General features: G+C 43.0%; 2 protein-coding genes across 3 annotated transcripts in view; both read right to left on the bottom strand.

Moving 5' to 3' along the window:
• Positions 1-7,800, bottom strand: part of rnf168 (ring finger protein 168) — a 14,777-nt gene extending 6,977 nt beyond the window's left edge. Inside the window, exons 1-5 of the mRNA XM_084352077.1 lie at positions 7,499-7,800; positions 6,293-6,461; positions 5,949-6,159; positions 5,406-5,473; positions 5,166-5,321 (exon numbers count right to left, since the gene is read on the bottom strand). Of these exons, the coding sequence (XP_084208203.1) occupies positions 5,166-5,321; positions 5,406-5,473; positions 5,949-6,159; positions 6,293-6,418 (561 nt within the window). The 5' untranslated portion in view covers positions 6,419-6,461; positions 7,499-7,800. The remainder of the gene's footprint in view (positions 1-5,165; positions 5,322-5,405; positions 5,474-5,948; positions 6,160-6,292; positions 6,462-7,498) is intronic.
• A 1,287-nt stretch (positions 7,801-9,087) lies between these two features.
• On the bottom strand, positions 9,088-16,278 carry LOC311256769 (uncharacterized protein). Of its 2 annotated transcripts, none has more exons than XM_084352065.1 (6): positions 15,973-16,278; positions 14,139-14,328; positions 13,372-13,760; positions 12,517-12,571; positions 11,660-12,422; positions 9,088-10,248 (listed from the first exon to the last, which is right to left on the bottom strand). In XM_084352065.1, exons 1-6 carry the CDS (start codon positions 16,108-16,110, stop codon positions 9,459-9,461), a joined length of 2,325 nt encoding a protein of 774 aa, XP_084208191.1. In that variant the 5' UTR covers positions 16,111-16,278; the 3' UTR covers positions 9,088-9,458. The 2 variants fall into 2 exon arrangements, with proteins under 2 accessions (XP_084208191.1, XP_084208192.1); XM_084352066.1 differs by having other exon boundaries at positions 15,563-16,114.

Raw genomic sequence — 16,278 nt, forward strand, 5'->3', positions numbered from 1 at the left:
TTATTGTTACATTTCTGGTCTTGTATGTTGATACCATTCAAAAGTAAAACAGATTTGCCCTCTGGTCTAATTTCTTCACAGAAAGATAAGTGACTTTTCATTAAACGACGTAAGCCAGAGGGGATTGCTCTTCTCACAGAGTTGTATTCTTTGAAAGGTATAGGAAAATTATGATGCGATAAAAAACTCTCATAGGAGAGGACAAGACCATGTTCACCCAAAACAGACAAAATATTATTTATCCTTCTCTCAAACCATTTGGAATAAAAAAGAGACTTATTCCTAATAGTAATACACTCGTTATTCCATAACAAAGTTTTGTGAGGAGAAAAATTGTGATTGAAGCATAGTTTCTCTGAAAGAAGTCATTGCTGATAAAATTTGGACAGCGTGACCGGAAGCTTGTCAGGTGAGTAGTTGCAGGTTAAAACGAAAGCAAGCCCACCCATTTTTTCAAAAATATGATTGGGGATGAAGAACCACAATGAATTTTGATGTGTCAAACATCTTTTTAACCAATTAATTTAAAAAGTATTTATAATATCAATGAAATTAAGCACTTCAAGGCCACCTTCCACTCTGCTATTAGATAGAACTGCATTTTTAAGCTTGTGTGTTTTATTTCTCCAGACACAGTCCAGAAAAAGCTTGTTAATTTCATTAGCAGTGGCATCATTCACAAACAGAGAACGAGATGGATAAACAAAATGAGACGCCGTATAATGTCAAGTCTCTCTGAAGCCAAAGGTTAAAGATATCTCTAGTTTCTTTAATTCTTCCAGAAAAGTTCAGGTGTTGCCTTGCTATTACATTTTTTGTTATATGAATGCCCAAATCCTTGACCGAGGTTTTTACTGGGACATTATCTATGAAAGTACTGTCACAGTTGTGTATGGGCAATAGTTCACATTTAGATACATTTAGTTTCAGGCCTGATGCTAATGAAAACTGTTTAACTAGATCGATAGCTTTGACCAACTGTTCTTTGTCTTTCAGGAAAAGGGTTGTATCACCCGCCAGTTGAGAAATTTTTATTTCTCTATTGAATATAGAGATGCCTTTGAAATCTGCATCATGTACTATATTTAATGACAATAATTCAACACCTAAAATGAATAAAAAAGGTGAAATCGGGCATCCTTGCCTAACACCACGATTTATATCAAATCTATTAGAGGTGTTGTGGTTAATAATCACTGAGCTATTAATTCCTTTATAAAACATTTCAATAGTATCTATAAATTGATTTCCAAGGCCAAACAATTTAAGACATTCTGTAAGAAACTTATGTTCAATGGTGTCGAAAGCTTTATAAAAGTCTAAAAAGAGAATGAATGCTTCTGAGTGTACCAAATCTGCATAGACTAATAAATCCAAAATAAGTCTAATGTTATTACTTATGTGTCTGTCTTTAATGAAACCTGATTGTGTTTCAGCAACAATATGAGGTAGACCCATTTTTAATCTAGTTGCATAAACTGATGCCAGAATCTTGTAATCAATCGTAAGGAGAGTGATAGGTCGCCAGTTTTCTATCAATAGGCTGTCTTTGTCTGGTTTCTGAATTAGCGATATAACGCCTTGTTTCATAGTTGTAATCATCTCACCCTGACCAACACATTCACAATACATACAAAATAAAAGGTTCCTGAATGACATCCCAACAATGAATATAAAATTCAACTGAAAGCCCAGCTATACCTGGAGATTTACCCTTTTTCATTGAGAAAAGTGCAGTTTTGATTTCCTCTCTGGTCAGGTTCCAATTCCTTAGAAGTCCTCGGCAATTGTGACTATGTATTTTTTAATCTTACCAATAAACATTTCACAAAAGGGATTGTTGAATTCTGATTTGTACAAGTTGCTATAAAAGGAAAAAATAGAATTTGAGATTAATTTTTGATCAGTACATTTACTACCATTAATATTAAGCATACTTAGTGACTTTCTTTGACCATTTCTTTTCTCCAAAGCAAACAAATAGCTGGAGTTTGTTTCCCCCTCTTCCAGCCACTTGGCCCTAGATCTCACAAATGCACCTTTGGCTAACTCAATACAAATCTGATCTATTTTTAACTGTATCTCCTTTACTTCTAGCTCCTTTTCATTAGATAAGTTGGGTTTAGATAAGAGGAAACCAATTCTGCTCAGTAATTCAGCTTCTGTTTTATTTTTTAGGGCTTTTAACTCTTTACCTCTCTTTACAGCAATACTTAAAGTCATAAACTTGAAGTACTCCCATTTTTGTGTATATTCATTGTCCGCAATTTCATTAAAAATTTCACTGGCTAGATTTTTTATACTATCATTAAAGGAATTGTCTTTAAGTAGAGTATTATTAAATTTCCAATATCCTCGTTATTTAGTCGTATACTGTGAGCCCCCTAATTTCAGAGTGATTTTCTTATGATCTGACAACGGAGCAAAAGAATGGGAGACCTCTTTCACATACTGAAGTGCAGAGGAAGAAATTAAAAACAAATCAATCCTGGATCTAGATGAAAGGTTATTCTTAGACCATGTAAATCCTGTATGTCTGGGTTAAAAAAACACCATGTGTCGGTCAGGAAGAGATCTGAGCAAAGTTTCGAAATAATATTGTTGTTCAGAGATTGACACAGTGTTGGGGGGAATCTATCCATTGAATATCAGGACACTCATTAAAGTTACGTAAGAGTTAGGATATTTGTGTAATAGCTCATTTATTTTTGAGGTAATCTGACTAAAAAGTACCTTGTAGGATGAGTGAGAATTATGCCCATCTACCATCATGTGAAGACACCACCTCTAAGATTTCCCCTTTAAATTTATGCAAAAAAATTGAGACTCCGGCAGAACGATTATGTACCATGACTACAATAAATCTTGTTTCCCCACTGCCCTTTCCAGAACTTTACATCTGACTCACTCGTGTTTCTTGTGAAAATATTCAATCAGCCTCACTATTTTTACAGAACTGAAAAGTGGCCTTTCTTTTCAATAAATCACGTATACCTCTGACATCGAATGACATAACCGTTAGCAAATCAAACTTAAAATCCATCAAGAATAAAAGAAAAAGAAAAAATAATAATAATAATTAAGTAGCTCTCACAAATAGATAACAAGAACTTTGAGGTGTGTTTTAGATTCCTTAAACGAGAAAGTGATAGACAGCCAAAAAAAAAAAGTGACTATAGAAAAATATAGTGTTGGTACCATAAACAGGTTAGTTTAAATTGAATCAATCAACAACTATCAAACATGTTGGGTTAAACCCAGAATACTGCTGTTCAAACAGAACACATTTTCCTTCTGTCTGTTTTTAATTGTAAATTATATAAACTAAATATGATGAATATATTTTGCTGCTCAAAAATAATATCGCTCTAACAGTTAAGCAACACTGCAATGCAAATTATTAGCAAACCGTGAATTAATATGAAGAAAAAAGAAAAAAGTTTGATTACATTTTTTAGAACCATTTATCTCCCATACCTCTTGGTCAAATATTTGTATAAAATTGTATAAAGGTGTGAGATTAACTCAAACCATGTAACTGCTGGTGTGTTGTGCCTCTTAATATAGACAGTTTGGAAATATAGCAATCTTCATCTGTCACCTCCAAAAGTTAACAGTTCTTAGTCAATGAGTCTATGCATAGTTATGACCTCCCCGGAGACGTGAAATGTTCGGAAACAGCATTCTCCATCAGTCAGTGTGCAGTGTGTAGGACGCTTGCCAACTTATCCAACTGTATGATTCTTCTCTTCATTAGTCTGAGGAAAAGGCTTTAATCAATGTCTAAATGGTCTCTCTTCTTCCCCTCTATCAGAGCATAAGGAAGGACGCCTTTTTACCTTCCTTCCTTGCTTTTTCCACAATGGGCCAGAGTTTCTCTCTGGCCTCTCGATCCTCCGGGGAAAGTGCCTCGGTGAGACGCAGCTTGTTGTTCCACAGAAACTTGCGGCCCTTGGCACTTTTCCAAACAGCATCACGGATACGCCGCAGCGTGAACAGGATGATGAGTGACCGGTGGGATCCATCCTTCTCTTCGGACCACGGCGATGCACAATGTCGACACCTTCCTGTAGATATTCATGAAGTCCTGGGGCAACTTTTCCAAGGATGTCAATCACCACTGCTCTCGCGTCTTCGTTCATCTCCTCTCTTACTCCGTGTAGTTTCAGTGTCCATCTGTAACTGTAGCGCTTGTTTTCAGCAACTCCTGCCCTCAGAATCCGGTTCTCTTTTTTCAGTTGTTCAATTTCTAACTCTGTCTGTTTCAAAATGTTTTTGTGATGATTAATATCCACCACAAGTTGCTCAACTGTAGAAGAGAGTTTTTCAATATGTTGAGACGTTGTTTCTGTCGTGAATTCAATCACTGAAATCTCGTCATGTGTGTTTGAGAGCTCTTGGATAGCTGCCAAAATGTCAGCACTGACATTTGCACTGTCACCGTTACCGTTAGAGTCCCGTTTCTTCTGTTTGTTGACATGTTGAGCGTCACAGGACTGGGCCGAAAGTGTGTCCATATTATCTTCGGGCGTAGTTTCTTTGCATTCCTCCCATGGTGTATTCATTTCAACTGACTTTTCAGAGTCACTCACGTTAGCATTGGAAGTCATCTTCTTTCTTTCTCTGACGTTGACGTCTGTTGGTGCATTAGCTAGCTTGCGTTCAAACTTTTACTGTCTCGGTTTTTCCAAACTTTATCTTTTTTCCACGGAACATAAGTCTTGGTACCAAAATATTAATGTGTTAAAGTCACCTTTTTATCATTAAAACGTTAAAATTACCACATATTCTGTCTGCCTATTCACAAAACCTCAAATTGTTTGACGGAAAAACTTTGCACCCAGCTTCTTACGCCACCACCATTTTGGCAATCCTGTGAGGTAGTCTGAGCAAACACCTTCCTGTTGACTCGTAGATCACTGATGACATCATATTCCCTGTGAGTGAATGTTTACACTGAACAATAAAGTTGATCAGTTTGAACATTGATCATGTGATCAGTGACCCTAACCCTAACCCTATCAGCTGAACTGAAGAGGATCAGTGTTTAATCAAAGCACTGTCACATGAATGGAGTTTACTGAGAAACCAGATAACTTATACGTGTTCATTTTTAATATTAAAGACTTTAATGTTCAGAATATTAATTATTGATCATCACTGACCAGCTGATCGCTGAGCAGTCGAGCCAGCCTCTCATCTTCCTCCTTCCTCCTCCTCTCCTCCTGCAGCAGCTTCTCCTCCTCAGCAAGCAGTGTCTGGATGTACTCCTCACTGGCCTTCCTCTCCTCCTCCTCCAGCACCCGCTTCTCCTCCGTCAGCTTACAATGACATCATCATCACCATCATCATCACTATCATCATCATCACCATCATCACCATCAGAATGAAGAGACTTAACTCACTTTGGTCACCTGGTCCTCATATTCCTGTCTCAGCTCTCCTGGTTCACAGACTCTGGGAAAACACGAGACTACACACACACACACACACACACACACACACACACACACACACACACACACACACACACACACACACACACACACACACACACACACCAATGTCACTGAAGCCTCTGCACCACCTTTGTTTGTTCGCAGCAGCTCTCTGACGGTTCACATTATGACGCTGAGGACAGACAGGAAGAATGACAGAATGACAGACAGGACGACAGACGTCCTCTCTCCTCTGTTACTACCTCCACTGGAGGATCACAACCAAGCTGTGCCCCCAGCCACAGACAGCGAGAATGAGCCAGAGAGCAAGATTCAGTGATCAGGATCAGGATCAGTGATCAGGATCAGTGATCAGGATCAGTGATCAGTGATCAGGATCAGTGATCAGGATGAGTGATCAGTGATCAGGATCAGTGATCAGGATCAGTGATGTTTGTCTCCACCAGGTTCCTCCCTGCAGATTATTATGGGATGTGTTACGTGTTGTACCTCCTGTGTGCTGCTGGTCTTCCTCACTGTTGTCGTCCAGTCCGCTGACCCGTCTCTGACACAGCCGAGGGAAGCAGGTCTGGATCTGAGTCCAGAGCTGCTGGTTCACCAGCGTGTTGTTCCTGCCGTTCAGTCGAGCCCACGTGGAGACTCTCTTCCTGCAGAGAGGACAGCAGAGCGTTGCTTTGTCCACCGACTCCAGGAAACACTCCTAAGGACACACAGAGGACACGTCAACAAAACACACACACAGAGTGGCCACAAAAACGATGACATCACCAGACAGAGATTCTGTGATGATCAATATAAGAAAATCATTGTGTGTGTGTGTGTGTGTGTGTTACCTTGCAGAAGGTGTGTGTGCAGGGCAGTGTGACAGGCTCCATGAAGATCTCCAGACAGACGGGACACCTGCAGTCATCCAGACTCAGCACCTCCCCCCTCCCCCCTCTGTCTGACACCACAGCCATCTTCCTCCTCCTCTTACCTCTTCTTCTGTGGTGGCTCACAGCTCTGCAGGGACACAGACAGTGTTCACTTCATCTGACTGAAGGATGTCAGATCTGTCAGCTGACACCTGCAGTGTTGTTTTGAACCTGCCAGTGTCAGCAGCAGATATCTAGACTGACCCAACCATTGAACCAGTCACCACAACATCACCAGACTCCCTTAACAGATATAGTGATTTTAAGAGTTGTTGAGTTAAAACAAACTTTGTAACGTAGTGAAACTCTGTCTCTGAATCATTGTCTCCTTCTTGTAAATTCAGCATTAAATGAAAACCTGAAGTTGTTTGTTTCCTTGTAAAAAGTGTCAGTTTGTGGCAGCATGGCTGTACCAGCCTGTCTGCTTCTGTGTCTGAAGTGCTAAAGTCTTACCTGCCAACATTTAGCAGCTGTTTGAACACACTGTTTACACTGATTTCACCATTTACACTCAATTTATGACAGAAGAAACATGTTATTGATCTAAACATGTCACATTTTACAAACACACTAAACAGTAACCAGTATAGGCTTCTTCTTTGTCCCCAGACTCCCTTAACAAATGTGTCAGTTTAGTGAGTTGTTGAGTTGGAGACACTTTATAAACTGTGTGAAACTCTGTCTCTGACTGATTCTGACTGATTTGTTCCTTCTTGTAAATTCAGCAAATGTTCTACATGAACTTCTTTCTGTCTTTGAGTAGAAACATGGAGTCTGTTTCAGTGATGTTTATGTAGAGATATAGAGCGAGGAGGTGAGATGTGTTGACACCAGGTGTGAAGTGACTGACAGGCAGGACAGGTGAGGCCTCTGTGTCTGACCGTCACTGTGCGGACTAATGTGCCAACTTCACGGTTTGAATACAAGAGATGATTTTGTCCTCAGTCCGACATGTTGAGTCCTTCAGTCACCGCAGCAAACTTTCTCTTCAGCTAACTGGTAACGTTAGCTAACTTTAACTTTGTAGGACAGGTAACCGACTCACCTGAAGTCCATCAACAACCTCACAGGTACAGAACAGACTACAGAAGAAGATCTACAGGTACCGACAGTGTTTAAACTCACCTGAGCTCTCTTCACCTAGACGTTTGACGCTTCAGTTGATGCTAATGTTAGCTTCTCAACCAAAACAAGCGGAGTTAGCGTTAGCTCCGAGGCTAACCTCGGCAGGCTAGTGTTGTTAGCAGGTAAGAGTTAGCTCTTCAGTGCTAAATGTTAGCTCTTTAGTGTGTCCAGTTAAACTATGGACCGTGCTGACAGTCCGGCCTGACACACTCCTGTAGCTCCATGTTTATCGGAACCTTCAGGCCTGACGGAACGAGCTGACCGTCCGACCCGCGTGAATACTGTTCGACACCGCGCGCATGCGCACGATCTTTGTTTGCTGCCTTCAAGATCGTCGTAAATTAAAGTTCGACTCCAGAGAACCAACAAGTCAGAACATGTTCCTGAACTGTGGGGGGCCTGTCGGGCCTGTACAGACCCGGTTCTCATCTATAAAGTCCTCCATGACCCATGTGTGCGAACTTTAACTGGAAAAATAATAAAGTGAGTGATGGCTGAGATAAAACTGCAGAAACAGTTTTGATATTAAATAAACAAACAACTCCCTGGACACACACACACACACACCCACACGATTTAGGATAATAAATGCAAAGATGTGCTTTTAGCATCATCACCCGGCAGAAATGGTGTGTAATAATCAATATGTTCATGTTATGTGATTTATTCTGATAGATAATAAGATGCAGAAGAGAATTAATTAGTTGAAGCTGATGTCATTCTGATGGCTCAGCTGGACCGACACCACTTCACAGTTCATGTTCTTTACAGAACCGTCTGTGAGATAAAGGTTCTTTTACTGTCACTTACAACCATTGGGCTCATTTATTAAGACTAACTGATGCTTTTCTGAGTGTATTGCAATATTCAGAAGTTTGAAGATTTTGTGTTTGTGTATTTTTCTGTTATCTGACTTACTGATATTTTTCTGCTGAACATGCTGAGACTTCTGATTTTAATGGTGTGATTACCTACCTGCTCACACTGATCATGTGACAATAAAGCCTACCAACCTGCAGTCTGTCCTGTGGTTATCTAGACCAATCATGTAACTGCTCACCTGTCTGTACTGACCATGTGACTCTGCTAACCTATAGATATGAGCCCAAAGGTAACCATTCTGTTCTGCCCTGATGAAGCCCTTAAGGGCTGAAACACGTAGGCGTGTTTTTGATGATGATTCAACAGCCATGATTAATTAAAGGTTTTTTTTATCTCCTCAGCCTCCAGAGTGTCTCAGAGATTTTCTTCCATTCAGGGTCCTTTAATTAACCTGCTGGACGGTCGAGGTGGAGGCGCAGAGCCGAACACGCTCAGCTCCTCTCGGCTGCACCAACACACACCATTAAATATATTAAATGTTTGAACACAACTTGAATGTGACTCATTATCACTATCTCTGTATCTGTTTATAAGAAGTGTTTGTGATGTATCGGTTTATATGTACTATGGACTAGTGAACTCATTTAAGGTGTAAACAGTGTGTTTGGATCAATAATCAGCTGTGGAGTCAGTTTAGTTTCTAATGAAGAGATGAGTGAAGACGGTGGATCATCATCTGTAACAGGAAGTGTTTTGATAAACGTCGACAGAGTGAAACAGCCCTTTAATTAATAACTCTGACACCAGACAGCAGCGGGACAGAACCGCTCAGATAAAAGAATTAAAAGACAGTTCTCAGCAGAAACGTTACAACATGTGATTTTTGAACACAAAACAAAGTGATGTGAAGTGTCAGATGAACAGAGTGACAGAATAATGATGTTCAGACACAAACAGGGTGTTTATCTTCAGCTTCATCACTCGCAGCTTCAGATTCTGTGTTTCTGAGACAAGACGATCATTTCATGTCTGTTCACGTCTGTACTCAGGTGTTTGTTACAGATTAGCTGTCTGCAGTCTTTATGCTAAGCTAGGCTAACCACTGAACACCTGACAGAGGATTATGTTTCCTGAGCTCTCATTGGTTGGCGAAGCCTTCGCTCCAGGGGAAGACACTCTTCTGTTTCCTGCGTTTGCTTCCTGCCTCGGGGCTCTGGCCGTTGTCTCCACAGCGATGTTTCTTGAGCTGCCGGGAGTCGGAGAAGCCGCGGCTGCAGCGCTCGCAGCTGTACAGCTTCACGCCCGTGTGGATCTGCATGTGAGACTTGAGCTGGTTGGACTGCCTGAACTTCCTGCTGCACACGACACACTCGTAGGGCTTTTCTCCAGTGTGGACCAGCAGGTGGCGGTGGTAGTTCTGCGGCGTCCTGAACTCTTTGCCGCACTGTTCGCACCTGTGTGGTTTGACTCCGGTGTGCAGCAGCTGGTGCTGCTTCAGCTGCGACGACAGCAGGAAGCCTTTGTGACAGACGCCGCAGACGTACGGCCGGTCGCCGCTGTGCTGCCTCATGTGGTACAGGAAGAGGTGGCGCAGGTGGAAGGACTTGCCACAGGTGCTGCAGATGAACTCTTTGTTCTCGGCGTGGCTCTTCTCGTGCGTCCTAAGCGTGCTGGTGCTGCTGAAGCTCTTCAGACAGACCTTACAGCTGAAGGGTTTGACTCCGCTCGGTCTCCGCCGCCCCACCACTCCTCCCCCCGTCTCTCGCTCCTTGTTGTGGTGGACGAGCTGCTGGTGCTTCTGCAGCTGACAGTTGTAAAAGAACGTCTTCCCACACAGGTCGCACATGAACGGCTTCTCCACACCGTGAACCAGCATGTGAGTCTTCAGAGCCCACGTACCTGTGAAGCCCTCGCCACACTGATCACACCTGAGGGGACAGAAGAGATGACATGTTGAACCAGTTGAGACAAGACGAGACAGACAACATGTTGGTTCAGGAGCAACAACAGACAGTAAAACTAACACCTGTGTAGGAACATGTCCATCGCCTCTGCATTCCATTGAGGTTCTGTTCTTGCATTAATTACTCCTTTCATCTGCAAGCTGACTGTTTTCAGGAAAGAGATGCCATGAAGTCTCTCACCTCTTCACCTGACTTCTTTTGCTTTCAATGAAACCGTCAGATGGAGGCTTCACAGGAGAACCCCTCTCCTTTATTTACAGCTTTGAATAACCATTTGCCCTCTTCCCCCACTCAAGATATTTACACTCCTTTCCCTCAGGTTTACGAATCAGATGCTAAAGAGCCACCACTCGAAGCATGAAGAAGAACATCTTTATTAAAGACCACCATCATTGGTAAAGACTTGCAGTAGCCTTCTGCTTCAACAAACCGTGCGAGCGGTTTGCAACGACAGAAAGACTTTGTGCCAAGCCGAGACCGGTCCTGCCTCCAATGCTCACAAGCGGTGCGACGAGTTGCGCTCTTCCTCCGACATCGGAACGAGGGTGTCACCCACTGTGAAATCGGACGAACCGCGACTTCCCTCCAGCTCTTGGACCGGCACTGCAAACCTGCAGTCGAGCTACGAACTCTGGAGGAAGGAGCAAAGTTGTGGACGTCCCAACTCTCCAGGCAAAGTAGGCTAAGCACCTGGCACACTGCTGGATTCACACACATGAAAGAGTTGGTGTCTTTTTGGCTTCTGATTCATATCTTTTAGCTTAAGAGAAATTCGGTTAGGGTCTCGTTAGTATTAAAATTACTCTCGTAATATTTGAATGCTTCCCCGACCCCGACTTTACCATCTGCACATGTTCATATTATCCCATTACTTTAATCATTACAGTCTCCACATTTTCTGTTATTATTGTTGTTTGTTTAAATCACCATTTCATTTATTTACCCTGATTTATCTAGTTAATAAACCTATTTAACCGTATGTCGTTGTCTCTGCAGGTTTGTTTTTAATGTGGAGAACCGATGGAAACTGTGTATAAGTCACTACTTCAGCTATGAGATTGAATAAATTGATCCGAAATTGATTAGAATTGTTACAACTTAACCTTGTCCAGTCGAATTTGATTAATTACCTCCTCTAATTACCGGATTATTCAAATAGATGAAACAACGGAGGTGGTGCCCCATTTACAAGTGCTTTATTAATCGCCAGTGATTAATAAATTACATTTATTATTAGTGTATCTCCTACACCTGATTGGATCCTTCTTCAGGTTAACCAGTTGCTTGGTAACAGGTGACTTCAGACTAACACTGTTTGTTTGTTACCGATTAATAACTTTATTGAAATAGGGTCCTGAGTACAGGTGAGACGTACCTGAAGGGCTTCTCTCCGTTGTGGAGCCTCAGGTGTCTCTGGAAGTTGTACTTGAGTCCGAAGCTCAGTCCGCAGGTCTGACACATGAAGGGTTTCTCTCCCGAGTGGACGACTCGGTGCTGCAGCAGGCCCATCTTACACTTGAAGGCCTTGTCGCACTCGCTGCACTTGAACGGCCGCTCCTCTGAGTGCGACCTCTTGTGGACGCGCAGGTTGCTGGCCGTGGAGAAGCTCTTCCCGCAGGTCGGGCATGGATACGGTCGGGCACCGGTGTGGACGGTCTGGTGCTCGCGGAGGCTCTTCTTCCTGGTGAAGCCTTTCCCACAGACGTCACACATGAAGGGCTTTACCTGTGCGTGCGACACCTCATGGTACCTGAGCGCGCCTGCCGAAGTGAAAGTGCGGTCACAGACGCCGCACTGTAACGGCGCCTTCTGCAGCCGGTGAAAGGCCTGGTGGACTCTGAGCTGGCGCAGCAGTCTGAATTTCCTGTCGCATTGGTCGCAGCGCAGCAGCTTGTCGGGGTCGTTCTCCTGCGCTGCCCTCAGCTGGTGCGTCAGCTGGTGTTTGTGCAGCGTCTTGGCCTTGTAGAAACCTTTATCACACGAGCTGCAGGGGAACGGTTTGACGTGACACGACACGTGTTTCCTCAGCTGGTGCTTCTGATGGAAACCTTTGTTACAGAGCTCACAGAAGAACCTCTTCTCTTTGTACAGCTCCCTCCTCCTCCTCCTCTCCTGCTCCTTCTGCTCCTCCTCATTCACTGCAGCAGAGGAAGAGGAGGTTACACATCAAACAAACACACACACACACACAGAGGTTTCATCCACAGCTCAGGGAGATGTCACCTGTCTCACCTGGTCCACCGACCATCTGCTCCTCATGCTCTGTCTCCATCTTCATCTCTGCCTCCTGGAAAACATGACAAGTCATCGTTCATCACACTGCTGCAGGTCTTCAGTTATTTATTTATATATATATATATATATATATATATATATATATATATATATATATATATATATATATATATATATATATATATATGTGTGTGTGTGTGTGTGTGTGTGTGTGTGTGTGTGTGTTTTAAAGAATCCATCCACTCCTGTACTCTGTAAGGACACTCCCACATGTAGTTTAAAAGCCTGCAGCTCCTCCAGTTAGTTAGAACTGAAGAAGTCTCTTGGATGAGACGTGAAACGTCTTCAACAAACTGAAACACGTCTAGACTACGTTGCCTGCAAAGCACTAAGATTTGTATATTTATCTGTCTTTTATACAGAAATGTGGATTTTTTTCACACTAATTTGTTTTCATAGTGTTCTTCTGCAGAACTGTGCTATTTTCTAACAGTTTGGACTTTTGTCAGTTTATGTGATGGCACATGTGAACATTGACGAGTTACAGTCGGCGTGTTTGTAAAAGATGCGCTATGCTGAGACTTTATGCACTTTGTGTTCAGTGTTTCATAACAACAAATTGCAGTGAATAAATAGAGACATCGTGACGTGACGTGCTATGATTGTCTCGCAATATAACGATTATCGCAGAATCCCTGTATCGTGATATTATTGGTATCGTGGGCCATGTATCACGTGTCGTATCGTGAGGTCGTGATTCTCACCCCTAATATAAATAATATATTTACATATATAGATTATGATATATATGATAATAACTGTTAATTAATAAATATTCAGTCAAACACTCACAACAACAACAGCGACTTCTTCAGGTGTGGGCGGGTCTTCACTGGCTGTGACCTCACTGGTTGGCTGGTCATGAGCCACAGGAAGTGATGTCACGTCTGTGGACGATGGTGATTCGTCAGGCTCTATCGTGATCACCACCTCAGCCTGCTGGTCAGCTGATGAAGCGGCGGCAGCAGAGCTGGTTTGATCTGGTTTCTCTGGCCGTACCTGGGGGGCGGGGCTGCTCTGGCCTGTGATTGGTCCGGGGAGCGGCTGGCTGATGATGACCAGAGGAACCTGAGGACTGCTGCTCGCTCGACGTCTAGATTTGGCCGAGTTGAGGATGGCCATGGCGAGGGCGGCGGGGTTGGCAGCTGGTTGGTTGATGTCCAGTGAGAGGGCCGGTCCACCTTCAGGAAGACAGGAAGTACGTCCAATCATCATCTTTACCTGCTGGTTTAAACTTGTGATGTTCAGACGCAATTAAATCATGTGTGACATGTTTCAAACATCGTACAGCTGCTCAGTCAGATGATTATTGAACTCGATGACATCATGATTTTTATTGTAGAAGAAAAAATGTCCAGAATTCAGAAGCAGCTCTGAACTCCAGGGAGCAGCATAACGGCTAACTGCTGCTCACTGTACTCTTTGCAGTAGTGACTAGCAGCTGTTAGCATGTAGCTTACATATTTACAGTGCAGTTTAACGTCTGTTTAAACCCTGTGTGGTCCCTGTTATGATGAGATGTGTTCAGGTTCTGTGGGACGGTTCAGTGTCAAACTGACCTGATGGTTTGATCTTATAAAGCGTCTTCTCTCCTCCACAGTTTGACGTCCGCTCGGTCTCCAGACGTCTCACTCTGTCCTTCAGGTCTTTGTTCTCCTTCATTAAACTCTTGTGCAGCTCTCTGAACACTCTGCAGATCTGACGGACGGCCTCTCTGCTCGTCACACGCAGGACGGCCGTCAGCTGAGCCTGCACAGGAAACACACCGTCAAATTCAAGGTACAGTCCACCTCTGCTTACACAATGACACTATAAATACTGTGACATCACAGAAGGTTTATTATCCAGCTGTTCTATGCACCAAACTGATACTACTCATCAATCAGCTGCCTGGCAGAAAATGTACTTGTAACTATTTCAATGATCGATTAACTGTTATATTCTCTGTTTTAAACTCAAACTGCGTTTCAACTGAGTCAAACTGGAAACAGACATTTCACAGAATCAACAATTAATCAAGAAAAAAATCAATGCAAATCAAAATAAAGCACAGCAGCTGGCAGTGAGTCCGCTTTCTTTTCTTTGAGCAGTAAGTGATAAACTCCATGACAGAAGATAAAGACGCTTATATTATTGTGGACAATAACAGTTCATGGTAAAAAAAAAAAAAAAAAGTAAACTTCAGGAGGCTACTTTTATAAATATGCACAATATATGATGCAGGTCATTGTCCATATTTTGTTTGATCTGATCATATGAGGACTGAGTGCTTGAGACATTTTGACCAGTCAGACAAGTGAAGGGATTTCTGTATATAATTAATACTAAACACAACAGATTGATTCAAAATTACTTTATTCGTCCTGAGGGACATTCAGTGGACATAGAGGCTACACATGATGGACACATACACTTGGTGCAGTCGCAGACGCTTTTGTCCAAAGCCATTTACAGTCATTTATACATACATTCATACTGACGGGGGTGGCTGCCATGCAACGAGCTGACCCGCACGGCACGAGCAGTTTAGGGTTCAGTATCTTGCTCACGGACACTTCGACATGCATACCAGGGCACTCGAACCAGCGACCTTCCGATGACAAGACGCTGGATCTACCCCTGAGCCACAGACCAGTGTTACTGTCTACTGTCAGCCATCAACCGTTATTGTACACAATAACATAAGAGTCTATAACTTCTGTCATGGAGTTCATCACCAACTGCTCAGAGACTCACTGATCTTATTATGATTTACAGACTTTGTTCATTTTGTCTCAAAGATGTCATTATTATTACTTAAATGATTTATTGAATATAAATCAATTCATCAAAATCAGTTAAATGTAAACGTTAATGATTTTTATACAGTTTTCACTTCTACATGTTTGTTTACAGGGGAGAACTGCCACATCCAATATGGCGGCGACGTAGACGTACGATCCAGCGAGTTGATGCGGCGTCTACGTATGTCTGCGGTGTTTACCATTAAAGTTTAATACCGGCTCGTTTTACCGCAATGAACCGTCACGTTACTCTTCTTTAGTTACTCTGAGTACTCAGGTCTCCTGGAGGTCCTTCAACGCTCCTGTGTGTTGTTGCGTGACCACCATGATACACAAGATGGCGCCCTTCCCCGTGAGAGTAAATGTTCTTTGGTAGAAGAAGAAGTGTCCGGATTATCTTCATGAGATCTTCTGAATTCACTGTTAATTTAATCTTCTACATTAAATTATTTTCTACATAATCACAGATTAACGTCATGTTTCTGTCACTGTCTCGCGCGTGATATCCGCGGTCCTGCAAAGACGGAAGTGACGGCGGGATTTTCCTCTGGAGGTCTTTGGTCTCTCAGAGAAACTTCTCACACTTATTTAACTCGTCATATGTCCTCACCCGTCTGTCCTCGCTGTCTGTCCCCTCCTGTCCACGTCTCTGCTGGAGGACAGACACGGCACACTCCACCGCCACCTCCATGATCCGCTCCGTCTCACACACAAAAGTTTGAGTCGCCGCCGTGTCGGTCGGCTCCATTACGGCCCGCGAGCCACACGGATGATGTCAGCGGTGGAAACTATGACGTTGAAGTGTCTCCAGGTGCGTCAGTGTGGTCCGAGTCCGGGTGAGTCTGAACCTGAGGGACAAGAGTCCAACACAGACGGTCAGGATGGTAATCTGCTGTCTGCGCGTCCAACATGGCGC

Source organism: Pagrus pagrus (genome assembly GCF_965226575.1).
Source record: "Pagrus pagrus genome assembly, chromosome: 4".
Classification (NCBI taxonomy): Eukaryota; Metazoa; Chordata; class Actinopteri; order Spariformes; family Sparidae; genus Pagrus; species Pagrus pagrus.